Source organism: Oncorhynchus tshawytscha, linkage group LG12 (genome assembly GCF_018296145.1).
Source record: "Oncorhynchus tshawytscha isolate Ot180627B linkage group LG12, Otsh_v2.0, whole genome shotgun sequence".
NCBI classification, from domain to species: Eukaryota; Metazoa; Chordata; class Actinopteri; order Salmoniformes; family Salmonidae; genus Oncorhynchus; species Oncorhynchus tshawytscha.
Window position 1 is genome coordinate 26359161 of NC_056440.1, and position 18019 is coordinate 26377179.

The following is an 18019-nucleotide window of genomic DNA, read 5'->3' on the forward strand; positions in this document are numbered from 1 at the left end:
TTCGTTGCACAGTATTTATTGGAATAAACTCTGACACCTAAAAGGAAAACGTACAAAAGGAGAAAAGGAAAATGGATGTGTTTTTGGAGAGCTGACACTTCTTTCCCACAAATATAAAAACCATGCTGGAATAATGGACTGTCCTGGTCTAGCCAAGTTTTCCACAGGGCTGTTATTTGCCCTTCTTGCCTTTTCCCTTTTTGCCCTTGCTACCCTTCTTGCCCTTCCCCCTCATGGCCTTGCGGACACGGTGGCCCCTCCAGTAAGCCTGGATAATGGTGGATGCACGGCTCTTCTTTTCCAGCTCTTTCTGCTCCTCCTCCCTCCTCTCCTCGGCCAAACGCCGCTCCTCCTGGATCTGACTGAACTCCTGCTCCAGGACAGCATACGCCTCCTCTAGCTCTCTCAGCTCCTCCTTCTCCTCCTCATAGACCTTTGTCATGTCCTCCAGCTCAAACTGGGAGGGAGCAGACAACACAGAGAGAGAGATAGAGAGGGGGGTGGGGATTTACTAAGCATCACTAAAATCATATTATTAATTGCTGTTACTCAGTGGAAGATTTGTTAGGATTTTTTAGGGTCAGTCTACCTGTTTCTCTCCCATATCAGCATCATACTTCTGGATCCAGTTCTCTATTTCTGTCTCCACTTTATATTTTTTCTGCCAGGAGGGGAGGAGAACAAGTTATATTTCGCACTGCAGGATCTACTGCATGCATAGAAAATGTTTTAGATAAGGAGCAGGGGCTAGGGCTCTATTTCTGGGATCTCCCACCTTACGGAGCGAAGTCTCTACCTCGCGGTTCTCAGAAATCAGGTTGTTAAGCTGAACTCTCAGCTGATTGGCTTCCTGCTGCATGCGGGCCCGCCTCCCCTCTGAGGTCTTAGCGTCTGACTGGTTCTGCTTGTCGGCATCTTGCTGTGTCCGCAACACAAAGTCCTCAGAGATCTTCTCCATCTGGTGCAGAGAGCTCTTCAACTTCCTGATCACCTCATTTTTCTTAGAGATCTTAGAGAGCAGGGGGTAGTGGGGTGAGAAGAGAAGAGAGTGTAGAAGAGAGGGGTAGACGATAGTGAGAGAGAAAGATAGAGAGAGCAGCAGAGAAAGTAGAGAGATTATGTTTTGGAGAACTGAGATAGAATTATCATGGGTTAAATCTTTCAAGGTTTAAACTCTGGTGTAATACAAACAGTAGTATAATGACAATGAAAACTGTATCGGCACCTCAGCATCTCTGTCTTTGATGGCGGCAGCGACTTCCATCTCCAGTGTAGCAACCAGCTCCATGTTGTTGCCATGGCGCAGCGAAACCTCCTGCATGTAGCGTGTTCGTTGACGTTCCTCGGACGGGCTCGTGAGCAGTTTCTCTAACAGCACCCCCCGTAACTCCTGCAGCCCCCCTACCAGCCCTCGCACCCCTTCACTCACCCCCTGCCCCCCTACCTCTGCCTCACTCCTCAGGGCTCGGGTGGCGGCTGGATGAGCTCTCAGCAGTCTGAGCACGTTCCTCAGTGAGCTGGGGATGGCCCTTTCTAACTCTGCTCTCATTCTCTCCCCTGCCTCCCCCTCAACCAGCTTCTGTCCCAGGCCTCCCAGCCTCTCTCCAAGGTGCTGGTGCTCCTGTAAGGCCCCCTCCAACTCCAACCCCACAGACAGCCCTCCCAGGCGGGACAGCACAGCCGGCAGCAAGGCTACCGTCTCCACCCTGGCGATGCAGTCTTCCAGCACCCCTGCGATGCGCTGCGTCTCCAAGGATGACAGCTTCTTCCGTGAAGGGTCCAGGATCTTTAGGAGGTCCTCCCTGAGCACTTTGGCCCGGGGCTGTGGACTGGGTTGGGGACTGGAGCACATCATTTGGGGGCTAACATCCTCCAGGGGCTGTATGGCCACCTCTGCAGACATACTGCCATAGACAGGGGGGAATCTTATTAAACAATAAAACATCATGCCCAAATTAACACTATAACATCGGTCAATTCAGCATCACAAACACATTTACCACTAACGTGAGGACAATATTACTATTTGCTACCTACATTAACAGTTGCCTAATGTCTAGTGTAGTTTACTTTTAGATATAATGTACTTAACGTTAGCAACAAAAAGATAAAGATTCCATGCAGATAAAACATTTTATCAAGAAAACATAACGTTAGGCCTAAAGGAAAACAACATACCTCCTCTGAACTTAAACAGCACTTAAATAAAGCAAATCGAACCACACTAGCCACGTTACTGGTAGCAGCATAGAAAACAACATCACATCGATGTTGACAGTTTACAATACAGTTGCTAAGAGACCAAAGATGTGGGGTGGGGGAGGGGCCCATTCGCGTTGACGAAGAACTGAAATAAATTAGCATAAATAAATAATGCTCATGGTCATGCATTGTAATTTAGGCTCATTAGCTTGTTATATTACAACATTTTACTAAAATCCGATTTATGGCGGCCGGTCTGTTTGATAAACGTTTGAATTTCAAGCTCAACTCTTGTTTTGAAAAACAAGGACTGCCTTTAGTCCCATAGCGCTGTATTATAATTGAAAGTGAACGCTACAGCCGGAGAGATACTCAATCGCACCAAACATTTCTGGTAAAAACCCATCGGTAAAACCTTGAATTCCCAATTGTTGTATTTGTTTCGCGCTGTTGGCGGTAGGTGCACTTGAATTAAGAAAACCTAGCACCGGGAAGTCAAAGAGTTCCAATTTTGAACCATTCAATGTGTCTGAATGTAGAACTCCGCCTACCCGGTAGACCCAGGGAGAAAATCAAATGCACCTATATGCCTACTTCTGGCCAATCAGACAGCTCAGATCACCGTGTCCGCACAGTTTCCTCGCAGAATGGACTGTAAAAAAAAGCCTCGAACGCACAACAAATGTGATAATGTGAGATTTCAAACCGTTTAAAACCATGACTAGAGAGAGGCTCAACGAATAGAGCAAGATCTGTTGTTTTTATGAGTAAGTTCATGTATAAGTTGTTATTCAGTACTGTCAACACTTTGTTTAATAGTTTTATAAGCCAGAAAATGTTTAAGCTTTCATTGTTATTATTTGCGGCCTGTGTCTTTTATAATATCGAGGAATATTTCACTTTCTCTGGTCATAGGAGTAACAACATGAATTTGTACACGAGGCAGAAGTAATTCAGTGGGACTTAAAGATCATACCCCTTTTTTCAATTTTCGTCTAAAATGACATACGCAAATCTAACTGCCTGTAGCTCAGGACCTGAAGCAAGGATATGCATAATTCTGGATACTATTTGAAAGGAAACACTTTGACGTTTGTGGAAATGTGATCTTAATGTAGGAGAGTATAACATATTAGATCTGGTAAAAGATAATACTAACTAACAAACATGTGTTCCAGAGACCGCAGGGTTCAAACTGTGGAACCCAGATCCTACATTTGAATCTAAAAATTGATTTTATCAAACAAAACTATGCTACCTTTTATCTCTGTGACCCTCAGGATGACAAATCAGAGCAAGACTACTGAATGTAAGTAAGTACATTATTTACCTTCAGAGGTGAATGTATCAAACCAGTTGCTGTGATAAAAGTGTTTTGTTGTTGTGCACTCTCCTCAAACAGTAGCATGGTATTTTTTTCACCGTAATAGCTACAGTATATTAGACAGTGCAGTTAGATTAACAAGAATTTAAACTTTCTGCCAATATAAGACATGTCTATGTCCTGGAAAGTTGGCAGTTACTTAGAACGTAATTCTGGTCACTATGCATAGTCACTTTAATAACTCTACCTACTACCTCAACTAACTGTTGCCCCCGTACATTGACTCTTTACCGGTACCCCCCTGTATATAGTCTCACGATTGTTATTTTACTGCTGCTCTTTAATTACTTGTTACTTATATTTCTTATTTTTATCCATATTTTTTAAAACTGCATTGTTGGTTAGGGGCTCGTAAGTAAGCATTTCATTGTAAGTTCTACACCTGTTGTATTCGGAGCATTTGACTAATTTGATTTGATTAGCGCACGTTAGTGTAACAGTATAACTTTAGACCGTCCCCTCGCCCATACCCGGGCGCGAACCAGGGGCCCTCTGTACACATCAACAACTGACACCCACGAAGCATCGTTAGCCATCGCTCCACAAAAGCCGCGGCCCTTCAAAGCAAGGGGAACTACTACTTCAAGGTCTCAGAGCAAGTGACGTCACCAATTGAAATGCTATTTAGCGCGCACCACTAACTAAGCTAGCCATTTCACATCCGTTACACTCACCCCCCTTTTGACCTCCTCCTTTTCCGCAGCAACCAGTGATCCGGATCCGCAAATTAGAGTCACCTGTTCTGGTTTACCAAACAAATGCTTATTTGAGTAAAATTTAGCCGGAATTGACCTTAGCTAGAGTGAGTTTGCTAGTTAGCTTCAGTGTTGTTAGCACCGGTTAGACATGGCAGCGAACATTCCCCCTCCCGCCGTTATGAAGCTCAGCGGGGAATGGAGCACGAACTGGGATACGTTTAGAGGTGAATGGGAGGATTATGCGCTAGCAACGGGACTTCTGGAAAAGGACGATGAGGTGCCACTTTGAGGACTATAATTTGAACTGAATGCCGACACGTATACAAACACAACCTGAACCTAACAGCAGCTCAGCAAGGTAACGCTGCAGCTATTCTTGATGCTCTTGAACATTACTTTACGCCAGCAAAGAACGTCATCTACGAGCGTTATGTTTTTGGTCGTTGCAAACAGGAGGACGGGGAGTCCACTGACAGCTTTGTCACTAGGTTAAGGGAAAAGGCAGCTACATGGGACTATGGTGCTTTAAAAGATGAACTGATCAGAGATAAGATTGTGCTTGGCATAACTGATGAGGGCATCCGCAGACGTTTGCTGAGAGAACGTGACCTGATGCTGGCCTTGGCAGTGGAGACATGCCGTGCAGCAGAGCTTACTGATATACGGATAAGGTCCATGGAGCTAGAAAGGAAACATATGGACAATGTCAATGCTACATTCAGGCAGCCAGTAAAGAAATTCCCCTTTACCACAGCTAATGCTAATACTACAGCCAACTCTGCAGTAGACAACCCCAATACATGCCGATATTGTGGCATTTCTCATGAACGAGGAAAAGAACACTGCCAAGCCTATGGAAAAATATGCAAATCCTGTGGTACAGCTAATCACTTCGCAAGGGTCTGCATGAAAAGCAAGAGAAAGGAGGGTAAAGTGCACTCCATGGAAACAAACACAGATGAAGGGAACGACAGCACAGAGGATGTACATGCTAGCGAGTGCATAGGGGCAGTGAGGGCAAAAGGACAAAAGTGGTTTGTCACTCTGCTACTTAATAATAAACCACAGCAATGCCAGCTAGATTCAGGGGCCACATGCAACGTAATGAGCCTTAAAGACAAAAGGAGGCTCGCGCCCAGAGACAAACTCACACAGAGTAGCACCAAGCTGAAACTGTATTCAGGCTAGTTCATGACCTCTTTATGCCTGTTTGTGACAGAGTGTGTTTTACGTGGCCAGAAACACATCCTTGAGTTTGAAATAGTTGAGGCTAGTCAACAGCCATCACTGTCAGGTTCTACATGCGAGCATCTTGGGCTTATTAACTTCACCATCCCAGCTGATCTTAACATTATAGACAAAGTCCAGGCTGGGCCCCTGAGCAAGGAGACACTCCTAAGCAAGTACCATGATGTCTTCAACGCACCGGTCAAGTCAGTTCCCGGGGAAGTCTACTTTGATTTGGACGCAGCCATCCAGCCTGTCCAGTGTGCACCCCGCAATGTACCAGTGGCCATGAAAGCAGCTACGAAGGCTCAGCTTGACAAATACGAAGCAGATGGCCACATCATATCTGTCACCGAGCCTACAGACTGGATAAGTAATATGGTTATCGTCAAGAAACCAGACAAGCTACGGATATGCATTGATCCTAAACACCTCAACCGGGGGCTCTGCGACGTTCACATTACATTATGCCCACGTTGGAGGATGTTCTTTACAAGCACCCAAAGGCCAGAGTCTTCATGCTCGTGGATGCCAGAGATGGCTTCCTGCAGTGCAAGCTCGACAAGCCCAGCAGCTACATGACTACCTTTTGGACACCCTGGGGAAGGAAGAGGTGGTTGAAGCTTCCGTTTGGTGTCTCCGTGGCTCCAGAGGTGTATCAGCGGAAACAGCATGAGCTGTTGATGGGACTCAGTGGCGTGGAACCCATAGCAGATGACATCCTCGTAGTGGGCTGTGGGGACAGTGATGAGGAGGCAGAATGTGACCATGACGCCAAGCTGCTGGCCCTGATGGTCAGATGCAGACAGGTCAAGCTAAGGCTAAGCATAAAAAAGCTTCAGTTTAAAGTGCCAGAGGTCCGCTTTCATGGGCACATCTTATCCTCCACCTGATTGAAGGCTGATCCAGAAAAAGTGAAGGCTGTCTTGGAAATGCCCCACCCATCTGACGTGAAGGGAGTGCAGCGCTTCGTCGGATTCGTCACCTACCTGGCCAAATTCCTACCGTGGCTCTCTGAAGTGTGTGAGCCACTAAGGAGGCTCATGGACAGGGACACCATCTGGCATTGGCTCCAAAAACATGACGCAGCGGTGAGGGAAATAAAACAACTGGTCACCCAGACACCTGTACTGCGATACTACAATGTGTCAACCTGTCACGATTCAGAGTGACTCAAGCCAGTATGGACTTGGCTGTTGTCTCATGCATGAGGGCCAGCCTGTGGCATTCGCCTCTAGGGCACTCACCCCAACAGAGCAGAACTATGCCCAGATAGAGAAGGAGTGCCTCAGCATTGTGTTTGCATACCAACGCTTCCACCACTACCTGTACGGGTGTGACAATATTACCGCAGAGACAGATCACAAGCCCCTTATTGCTATATTCAGCAAGCCTCTTCTGAATGCCCCAAAACGACTGCAGAGCATGCTACTGGCCCTACAAAACTACAACCTCAAGGTGGTGTATAAGCCAGGGCCAGAGATGTATTTGAGTGACACGCTCAGCAGGGCTACTGCATCAGGCACTCACACACGCTCCATGCATGAACAACACCCAGTGTGCAGCTTACAAACAGAGCAAGTGGGTGTTGAACACATCAACCAGGCTGACTACCTCAAAGTTTAGGACCAGCGCCTTATACAAATCAGACAGCACACAGACAGGGACGAGCAACTCCAGGCATTGAGGTCTGTGATTCTGATGGGCTGGCCCGACTGCAAGGAAGAAACTGCTTTAGCCGTCAGAGAGTATATGCCAGTCAAAGAGGAGCTCAGTGTTCAAAACGGAGTAATATTCAAGTGTTAGAGAGTTGTTATTCCCCGGTCTCTGCGCCCTGAGATGTTGGCGCGCGTGCACTCACATAGAAGGTGAGGCCTGTTACAGACAAGCACTTGACACACTCTATTGGCCAGGAATGCAGAGTGAAATCAAAGACTATGTCAGTAAATGCATCTGCAATGAATATGCCATTGAGCAACAGAGAGAGACGATGATGTCCCACAAGCTACCGATGCGCCCCTGGCAGATAGTAAGTCTAGATCTCTTCCAGCACAGTGGCAAAGACTTTCTGCTGGTAGTCGATCATTACTCAGACTTTTTGGGAGATTGACCTCCTCCCCGACCTCTCAGCAAAGACAATGATCAAACGCTGCAAGGCTCAGTTTGCCTGCTATGGCCAGCCAGATAGTGTAATTTCAGACAATGGACCCCAATTCTCCGGAGTTGAGTTCTGAAAATTTGCTGCAGGATGGGAATTCGAGCACGTCACTTCATCACCACGACATCCAAAAGCTAATGGGAAGGCGGTGTCCACAGTAAAAAACGCAAAGAACCTCTGCAAAAAGGCTCTGCGAGAGGGCAAAGATGCCTGGAAAACAATCCCGCAGTGGCGCAATACCCCGACAGAAGGCATGGATAGCAGCCCGGCACGGCGCTTAAAAGCAGCTCTGCCAGTAGCCAGCACTCTCCTGGAGCCATGTGTGGTGACAGACGTGCTGGTGAAGCTACGTCACAAAGACGGGTCTCCAAGTTCATCTACGACAAATCAGCAAAAGACTTACCTGAGCTCAGGGTGGGTGAAACGGTGTGAATGAAGCCACTACCAGGGGACCGGACAGGCCTCTGGATCCTGTATACAGAAAGTGGCACCACGCTCCTACTTGGTTGAAGTGAATGGATCACTGTACCGTCGCAACAGGGTTGACCTTCGGATTGCTGAGCCAGCACCTACTCAGAACCCTGATGGCCAAAGGGGTCGCATGACAAAAGACAGAACCCCAGCAAGTCACATGGGGCCTGAGGCACTGGGTGAAGAGCCAGGGGATCACAGGTCGGCCGCTCCCTCGCCCATCAATTCTCCCCTTAGACAGTTAGGTGACACGCCTGTGCGGGAACCCGCAGTCCTCGCAGACAAGCCCCCTGTCTTTTCACGCTGCGGGCGTCTGTCCCAGCCACCAAAAATACTTAATCTGTAGGTTTTCCATCAGGGACTGTTGACAGAGATAAAAGTGAAGAGAATATCAAAATGTGTTGTTGTTACCTGAAGAAAAAAAACTAAACTGTTCATGTTGGAAATTATTACTAGGTTTGTTTTGTTAGTGAATTGACACCTCATGTCCTATTTTATTAAAGGGAAGATGTTATGGGTGTAAGATTGCACAGTGATGCCATCTGTTGGTAAATGTTCTTTACTGCAACTCTGTGTTTTACCGGGGTGCTTGAGATACCCGGATGTGTTGTGATGTACTGAACAAGACTGGTTTCTCGCATCAATGCCTCTGTCTCGTCATTTAACATTCAAACAACCGATCCCATAGAGGTTAACCTTTTAAAAACAGTTCTGTAACAATTAGGTTTGTGCAGTAGGCTATAGGCCCAATACATTATCACTGCATATTGGCTATGCTTGAATTGCCCTGCCAATGTTGTTCTTCTCAGACCATTTTCAAATTATTTTAAGTATATGATCACACTTCTAATATATAATTTGTTGTATTACTTGTGAGGCACAGCTGACTGAGCATAATACATTGTTTAGTTTTTTCACTGGACTGATGGTCAGTCTGAGGGGAACGGAGGATCACTCCATCCCCGGTGAGGCCATCCTCTCTCCACCCCTCCACTGAGAAAATGGGACACAGTCTTCCAGCTGATGGCGAAACTTAATGTTGCATAGGCTTATGTTTTATAAGTCAGAAACAGTCTGAGCTGTATATCTCGGCTTGCATTTTGACTCAAAGTGATCTTGACTCAAAGTTTGGTGACCACTGTATTAGAGAAAGGAGGAGATAGGAATCCCTTTTGTCAATGAACGGAGGATAATGCCGATGTAGCGATTTCAGTGCCCACAAATGTTTTTTGAATTCCATACTTTGTGATTTTTATTAGGATAGTCTTAAATTGTATATTGAATTCAGTTTTTGAATTCAGTTTTCAAATTAAATTTCAATTTAATTGAATATTCAAGTTCAATATTTATATATTCCGTTTCGTTGTTTTATTTATTTAATTCACCTTTATTTGTTGTCTGTGTATCAAGTTTACAAACTATCAATTCAAGTTGATCAAAGTTTCATATATTCAACTTCTCAGATCCATTCAGATTCCGTTTTCAAATGAAGTTCTCTAAAGTAAGATTCAAAACAAGAGACATCATCCACGTTGCCAAAGATGGTCTATTATATTGACAAGATAGTCAAGTGACCGCTCTAACAATGGAAATACATGTCCTCAAAGATGGAAGACGAATTTGTCTGGAAGGGATATACAGTGGGGAGAACAAGTATTTGATACACTGCCGATTTTGCAGGTTTTCCTACTTACAAAGCATGTAGAGGTCTGTAATTTTTATCGTAGGTACACTAACAGGTCTGTGAGAGACGGAATTCGTACTGGTTGGTAGGTGATCAAATACTTATGTCATGCAATAAACTACTAATTAATGACTTAAAAATCATACAATGTGATTTTCTGGATTGTTGTTTTAGATTCCGTCTCTCGCAGTTGAAGTGTACCTATGATAAGAATTACAGACCTCTACATGCAAGGAAACACTGCCGATTTTGCAGGTTATCAAATACTTGTTCTCCCCACTGTATATACACTACATGACAAAAAGTATGTGGACACCTGCTCGTCGAACATATCATTCCAAAATGATGGGCTTTAATATGGAGTTGGTCCCCCCTTTGCTGCTATAACAGTCTCCACTCTCCTGGGAAAGCTTTCCACTAGATGTTGGAACATTGCTATGGGGACTCCCATTCAGCCACAAGAGCATTAGTGAGGTCAGTCACTGATGTTGGGTGATTAGGTCTGGCTCGGAGTCGGTGTTCCAATTCATCTCAAAAGTGTTTGATTGAGTTGAGGTCAGGGCTCTATGCAGGCCAGTCAAGTTCTTCCACACCGATCTTGAAAAAAAAACATTTCTGTATGGACCTCGCTTTGGACATTGTTATGCTGAAACAGGAAAGGACCTGTGGAAGCACAGAATTGTCTAGAATGTCATTGTATGCTGTAGCGTTAATATTTCCCTTCACTGGAACTAAGGGGCCTAGCCCGAACCATGAAAAACAGACCCAGACCAATATTCCTCCTCCACCATACTTTACAGTTGGCATTCGGGCAGGTAGCGTTCTCCTGGCATCCTCTAAACACAGATTAGTCCGTAAATGGTGATCTTAGGCTTGTGTGTGGCTGCATGGCCATGGAAACCCATTTCATGAAGCTCCCTACAAACAGCTATTGTGCTGACGTTGCTTCCAGAAAAAGTTTGGAACTTGGTAGTGAGTGTTGCAACCGAGGACAGACTATTTATATTCGCTACATGCTTCAGCACTCGGCGGTCCCATTCTGTGAGCTTGTGTGGACTACCACTTTGTGGCTGAGTCGGTGTTGCTCCTAGACGTTTTCATTTCATAATAACAGCACTTACAGTTGACCGGGACAGCTCTAGCAGGGCAGAAATTTGATGAACTGACTTGTTGGAAAGGTGGCATCCTGTGACGGTGCCACATTGAAAGTCACGGAGATTTTCAGTCAGGCCATTCTACTGCCAATGTTTGTCTATGGAGATTGCATGGCGGTGTGCTCAATTATATACATCTGTCAGCAACGGGTATGGCTGAAATAGCTGAATCCACTTATATGAAGGGGTGTCTACATACTTTTTCATATACAGTGTAGCTTTTGTGAAAATTGACTTTTCGTAGCAGGTTTAGGAGAACTTACGCAGCAGGTTATGATAATTACTGTAGCAGGTTAGGATAATTTAGGTTAAGGTTAGGAAAGGGGTAAGGATTAGATAAAATGCACAAAAAACAACAACTTTAAAATTAAATAACTTTTGATGTCAATTTGGCAAAAGCTGTATCCCTTCTAGACATGACCATAGAAGACAGGCGGGAGAGGTGAGATCAGGTGGGACCATTCTAGCCAATGAGAGGCCACATACGTGTGTACACTGCATAAAGATAGATAGAAGACTCATCTTTGTATCTGTGCCATTATAGCGTCTGTGACAGCATGGGAAGTGCCATTGAGGCAATCTCCATTTTAATGTGAATTTCTTCTTTTTCATTGGCTGATTGCTCCCAACTCATAGGAATCCCCATGCAGTTGACGACTTTAAAATGGTGGAAGCCCTCAATGGCAAACTCCATGTTAAAACGAGTTATATCCATGTTGAGTCCTCCATCTCTGTGACAACAGGCACAACTCAGATATTTATTAAAAAAATATATTTAACCTTTATTTAAGATATAAAGTAGTTTTTTTCAAAGTTAAGGAAATACCATGTGTGTCCGCTAATAACAGAGCATTAGTAACAACCTAACCATTATGACACTTCTATTCGATCAAATAAGCCGCACGCAGCAAATGAGCAATTCAATATTTTTGTTGACCAAATTCGACACTCATTAACCTCCATAAAAAATGTCCTCACTTGTTGGGCTTATTTTCGTGGGCAGATTTTAGGCGGGATAAAACCTTTCCCTTCGCCTATTGATCATTACTGGACCTGCCAGCCATTACATTTACCAGCCCATGGTGCCTACCACTGTTCCATACTACATAGTGAAATGCTTTATCTTTGCTCCTGCATTCCTGCTGCTTTTCTTTTTTTGTTATGAACATCCAAGAGGTTAGTCACCTGCTCCACTATCTAATCTCCTGCACTATACACCTGACTAACTCTCACGGCTTAGATATAACACGGCGTCATAGTGCAATGTAACAGTCCCATATCAAACTTGGTACTACTCTGTGGAAGTTCAAACTTTAAGCAGGGGCTGCTTATTAGTTTGTCAGTTTAGGTTGGCCCTAGTGAAATTATGCAGTACTACTCAGACAGTTAATTTCAATTAGTGGTTCATTAATTACATTCTAATCCAGACTATTGCCATGGCTGAACATTCATTTTCATCCATTCTAATGCTATTTTAGGGTAAGAGGTGGGCAGACTTCCAGAGCAAAGTGAATAGTAGTTATTGGTCTGCCTTGAAGATGAACTGGAAAGTGTGGACCCCCTTCCAGTTCATCAACATCAACTATGTGGCTTTAGAGGTGAGCAGTTCTCACTGGCTTTTCTTTTATGCATTCATCTGGAATGTAGTGGTGCTCTGTTACCAATATGTGTTGTTGTGTTTTCAGTTTCGAGTGCTGTTTGCCAACATGGTGGCCTTATTTTGGTATGCTTACCTTGCGTCTGCGAGGAAGTGAAGACTCCCAAGATCTTCTCCCTGATTACTGAAGTAAGAAGGCACAGGGTGTGCCTCTGAAGCTGCAGAACGTTACAAGGACAGGCCTGTGAATACCAGTGCAGCAAGATGGTACAATCAGGCAAATTACCTGGGGTGGTGTGTAGGACGTCAGTCACACAATATACAAGGTACTGCACTACTACACTAATGTCTTAGGTCTCTCTTTATGTGGTGTTGTGGTGTATCTCTTGTCGTGATGTGTGTTTTGTTCTATATATATATATATATTGATTATATTTTTTTGAAACCCCTGTCCCCGCATGAGGCCTTTTGCCTTCTTGTCATTGTAAATAAGAATTTGTTATTAACTGACTTGTCTAAATTAAATAAAGGCCAAATGAAAAAATATAAATAAATGAAATCCTAATACATCCAATGTGTTGCTCACATGCAAAATAACTTATATCTGAAATGTTCAATCTTAATTGTTACTTCTTGAATAAATTGAAATACTTGAGTATTCTCCTTTGAGCCACGGTGTATTTTGGTTTTAACAATAGTAAATACATGTTATATATTCTTGTTTGATTAAAAAAATGTTTTGTATAATTTAAGTTGAAGCAAAGCAAATGTGCTGTAGGAAATAAATAACAGTAACTGTTTCAATCTTGAAGCCAACTCATTTAACACCATATGAATATGCAATGTTAAGATTGTTATCAAACCACAATGTATTGTGTATATTGCTGACAAGGCCGACCTGTAGTTTCCTTATGTGGACTGCATTGTTTTAGTTTGAGTCTCAACTCAACTGTAAATGTGACTGCTGTCAATATCAGGTCAAATAAGGGAGCAACAGCACATCGGACTGAAACTGCCAAATCATTTTACATCCTGATGTACAGTATTTGTTTTAACCCTATTTTATAAATGAAAACAAGAACCAGTCCAGTATCCAGTATCTATCATGTTGCTTGATTTTTTTTATGAGTTGGAGCCATAACAACGATAGTAGACTGCTTGAGTTTTATACTTGTTTATTACTTGATTACAATCTAATTGACATTATTTTAACATACAGTAAGCCTATATCAGCAATGCTTAATTTAAAGTTTACAATTTAATACAAATGTTATATAACAATGATAATTTCTGGACTAGCTTTTTCTCTACAGACATGGAATGCATAATAAGTTAAGGGCTTCAGGTGACCGGGGGTTTCAGGTCGATACTGGGTGTCTTCAGCCTCCCCTTAGACGGAGCGTCAGGTGAATAGTGCTTAGATTTCTGACACCATAGTCTTCCAGTTTCTTGCCATCATCGAGCTGCTTGCCCTCGTGAATCAGCCTCTGTTGGTCGGCTGGGACTCCCTCCTTGTTTTGGACCTTGGCTTTGAACTGGGTTACAGTCTCACCTGACACCACCTCATATGTGTGCGTCTGGCCCTTTTCGTTTTTCAGGAACACCTGGATATGAGTGGGTTCTGTAATCAGCACCATCACTTTGGATCCTGAATGCAGGCCATAGTCACTCAAAGTTTTTGAATCATCGCTGAGACTGATGTTGTTCCCATTGACACCTGACAGCCTCTGCCTTTCTATGGCCACTCCAAAGTGTTGGTTGATCAGACACTTGAGTGACCCCAGAGTGGTGTGTGGCTGAACCGTCAGGGGATGTGATTCCCCATTCAACAGTGTTATAGTGAGTTCCATGGTAGATATCTGAAAGAGGAATTCATGTATTATTTATTTGGCCTTACAATAGCATCGCTCAATTGAACGATTTAGTCTTAACACTTCACTTAAAGCCTGCAGGTATAATGCTTTATAACTTGTTAAAAAGCATGTATGATCCTTTATAATGTCTTATAATAAGGGTTACAATATGTCATGTCTCATCTCTATCAATATTTCAGCTGACTTGTGGCTATTTAGTGAGATTCATTAAGAAATGATTGAAAGATCTAAGGGAGTCATTATAACTTGTATATTTACCTACAGGCTTTAATTAAGCTTTACCATTTATTCAGACGATTGTAATACCTGACATAATATAAGATAATTTACTTGATACACTATTAAGCTTTTTTTATCCAGCACATTTCTGTATGGCAAGCCTATTGTAGCATTATAATGTAAAAACATGATTTACCTTTTCAGTAGATAGGCCTATTATTGTGAAGTCTTGCAAGTTGAAAGATGATGACAGCTCTGTCACCGTCTGTAGCTGAGCCGGGTATATAACAGCTGATAAACCCCGCCCCTCAAATTAAGGTTCGTTTTCCCCTCTGCCTCCTTGCCCCTTTCGGTTTCTATTCTCAGTTAATAATACTGACGTAGGCAACTGTTGTTGGCAGAAAGCTGAGTGCAATAAATTATTTCTATGTTATTGTTCAGTTAAGACTTAATAGAATACTAGCCTACTACTAACCCCATGAAAAACAGTAGCCCAATGACAACTTGGTGCAAATGTTTCTACATTCCATGTCAGTCTAGATCATTTCCAATCAATCACACACCCACATATGTCAGTGTTGTAACTTTGACTATAGATATTCCAGATATTACTGGAATAATTAATTGATCTAATTTATTGTAATTAATTTGGTTATCCTATCCAAATTAATCAAACGTGGGGAACCATTAAGGTTTTATATAGAGATCCCTTTAATTAACTCTATCGTAGTTATTAACCATTGTACCAATCCTATATCAACAATAGTTTTAATTAACAGTCAGTTACTATGTTCTCATTCTGAAAGTCGTCGAGCTCAAATTCAAGGACCCAATCACTTGTAAATGAACGCAAGGCCACAGATAATTTATTTTTACGGTTTTATTTACAAGACTAAATAAATTGGGTAATTAGGTAGTTGGCAGTGTATAGGCTAACGGAATACAACACAGTTGTTGAGGTTTGTGTCTCCACTCTACATGAATGTACGTACTTGAACTCAGCAAACACAACAAACAGTACATACATTCACCAGACTTTTGAGGACAAGATGGTCTTATCAACTGAAGGAAAATATAAGATGGTCCACCAAAACTGCACCACCGTGAAGTTACAGATGTATCCACCCTGTCACGTCTGCTCCCGCTCTTCCCTCCCCCGGGCGCTTGGGGGCACCAGGTTGCCCTGCATCACGCACTCCCATCCATCCATCACGCGCATCAGTGTTATTGGACTCACCTATCACCTGTTTATTTCCTCCCCTATATTTGTCAGTTCCCTGCTCTGTTCCCCGTTGCTGCATTGTATTGTTTTTGACTTTAGTATTTGTTTGCTGACGCTGTTCCTGTCTCGTTCCATGTCAGTCCTCATGAAATGTTTTACTCCCCGTACCTGCTTCGTCTCTCCAGCGTTATCGCATGTGACACACCCGGAGTCGCCAGTGGCAAGGCTTTCAGTTCGCATCCGAATGTGGCAAATGCAGCAACAGTATTAATCATGATATTACAATAATCAGTTACTGCGTGGGTAAAATACCGGGGAAGCAAAGCCAGGGGGGAAAGGCCATATTACAACCTATGTAGTGATGTGATAATTGCGTTGTTTGCTCTGTAACCTGTTCGTTAATATGCCTTCACACCGTGATATATACAGTTGAAGTCAGAAGTTTACATACACTTAAGTTGGAGTCAATACAACTCGTTTTTCAACCACTCCACAAATTTCTTGTTAACAAACTATAGTTTTGGCAAGTCGGTTAGGACATCTACTTTGTGCATGACACAAGTCATTTTTCCAACAATTGTTTACAGACATATTATTTCACTTGTAATTCATGGTATCACAATTCCAGTGGGTCAGAAGTTTACATACACTAAGTTGACTGTGCCTTTAAAACAGCTTGGAAAATTACAGAAAATTATGTCATGGCTTTAGAAGCTTCTGAGGCTAATTGACATAATTTGAGTCAATTGGAGGTGTACCTGTGGATGTATTTCAAGGCCGACCTTCACACTCAGTGTCTCTTCGCTTGACATCATGGGAAAATCAAAAGAAATCAGCCAAGACCTCAGAAAAAAATTGTAGACCTCCACATGTCTGGTTTATCCCTGGGAGCGATTTCCAAACGCCTGAAGGTACCACGTTCATCTGTACAAACAATAGTACGCAAGTATAAACACCATTTGGATCAAGCAGCTGTCATACCACTCAGGAAGGAGATGTGTTCTGTCTCCTAGATATGAATGTACTTTGGTGCGAAAAGTGGAAATCAATGTCAGAAAATTAAGTAGAATCACAAGTCCAAATCCCTATCTCCATCCATGGTTAATTTAGGAAAGAGACGATTTTTAGCTAGCTAGCTAGCCACCAGAGGAAGACACAACAAGATGCAACAATTCAAGATTTCTGTTAATGACATTTGGTTTCAAATGCGATGTGATTGGTGTGATGCCAAATCCAAACTGGCTTCCCTTGACCCTTGTTTTTAGTGCACCAGGGCCATTCACAGTTGAGCTCACTCAGTTTAGCTCAACACTGACTGGCTATTAATTAATTAATTTTTTTTACAAAGGGAGGCCAAATGCTTGCTGGCTTCTCTTGCGTTGGCGGCAACAATGTCATACTCTTTTTGACAGCATAGATGGGCTACACACAGAGAGAGAGCGGCACTGTTCACCTTTCACCTCTGATGTCCTGTTAGTAAAATACAAAGACATTTTACACTGAACAGAAATATAAAGTATTGGTCCCATGTTTCATGAGCTGAAATAGAAGATCCCAGAAATGTTCCATATGCACAAAAAAACGAATTTCTCTCATTCTGTACACATTAGTTTACATCCCTGTTAGTAAACATTTCTCCTTTGCTGAGATAATCCATCCACCTGACAGTTGTGGCACATCAAGAATCTGATTAAACAGCAATACCATTACACAGGTGCACCTTGTGCTGGGGACAATAAAATGCCACTCTAAAGTGTGCAGTTTTGTCACACAACACAATTTCACAGATGTCTCAAGTTTTGAGGGAGCGTGCAATTGGCATGTCCACCAGAGCTATTGCCAGAGAATTGAATGTTCTGAAACACAGCTGAAAATGTCCCAGTTCTTCTATGGCCTGCATACTCACCAGACGTGTCACCCATTGATTTGGGATGCTCTGGATCAAAGTGTACGACAGCGTGTTCCAGTTCCTGCCAATATCCAGCAACTTTTCACAGCCATTGAAGAGGAGTGGGACAACATTCCACAGCCCACAATCAACAGCCTGATAAACTGTATGCAAAGGAGATGTGTCACGCTGCATGAGGCAAATGGTGGTCACACCAGATACTGACTGGTTTTCTGATCCA

The 18019-nt window shown here is 43.2% G+C and overlaps 2 protein-coding genes and 1 long non-coding RNA gene across 5 annotated transcripts in view; 1 reads left to right on the plus strand and 2 right to left on the minus strand.

The window, feature by feature from the left end:
* Window positions 1-18019, minus strand: part of iqcd (IQ motif containing D) — a 27970-nt gene continuing 9951 nt past the window's right edge. Inside the window, exons 1-5 of one of the 2 annotated variants that reach the window (XM_024438597.2) lie at window positions 2179-2740; window positions 1226-1904; window positions 776-1009; window positions 590-661; window positions 1-457 (exon numbers count right to left, since the gene is read on the minus strand). In XM_024438597.2, coding sequence (XP_024294365.1) covers window positions 173-457; window positions 590-661; window positions 776-1009; window positions 1226-1903 — 1269 coding nt within the window. In that variant the 5' untranslated portion in view covers window position 1904; window positions 2179-2740 and the 3' untranslated portion in view covers window positions 1-172. Of the gene's footprint in view, window positions 458-589; window positions 662-775; window positions 1010-1225; window positions 1905-2178; window positions 2741-18019 lie in introns of those variants that run through there. The other variant, XM_024438598.2, reaches the window with a different exon arrangement.
* LOC112262821 lies at window positions 2852-13659 on the plus strand. Of its 2 annotated transcripts, none has more exons than XR_002955416.2 (4): window positions 2852-2969; window positions 3483-3515; window positions 12457-12576; window positions 12664-13659. It is a non-coding gene; the product is annotated as an uncharacterized LOC112262821 (long non-coding RNA). The 2 variants fall into 2 exon arrangements; XR_002955417.2 differs by having other exon boundaries at window positions 3483-3511.
* Window positions 13734-15017, minus strand: LOC112262819 (polyubiquitin). Its single transcript, XM_024438599.2, has 2 exons — window positions 14865-15017; window positions 13734-14434 (listed from the first exon to the last, which is right to left on the minus strand). Exon 2 carries the CDS (start codon window positions 14423-14425, stop codon window positions 13955-13957), a length of 471 nt encoding a protein of 156 aa, XP_024294367.2. The 5' UTR covers window positions 14426-14434; window positions 14865-15017; the 3' UTR covers window positions 13734-13954.

Bases quoted from the DNA above. Each gene is read 5' to 3' on its own strand.
- LOC112262819 (XM_024438599.2), bottom strand. From the start codon at position 14,425: ATGGAACTCACTATAACACTGTTGAATGGGGAATCACATCCCCTGACG.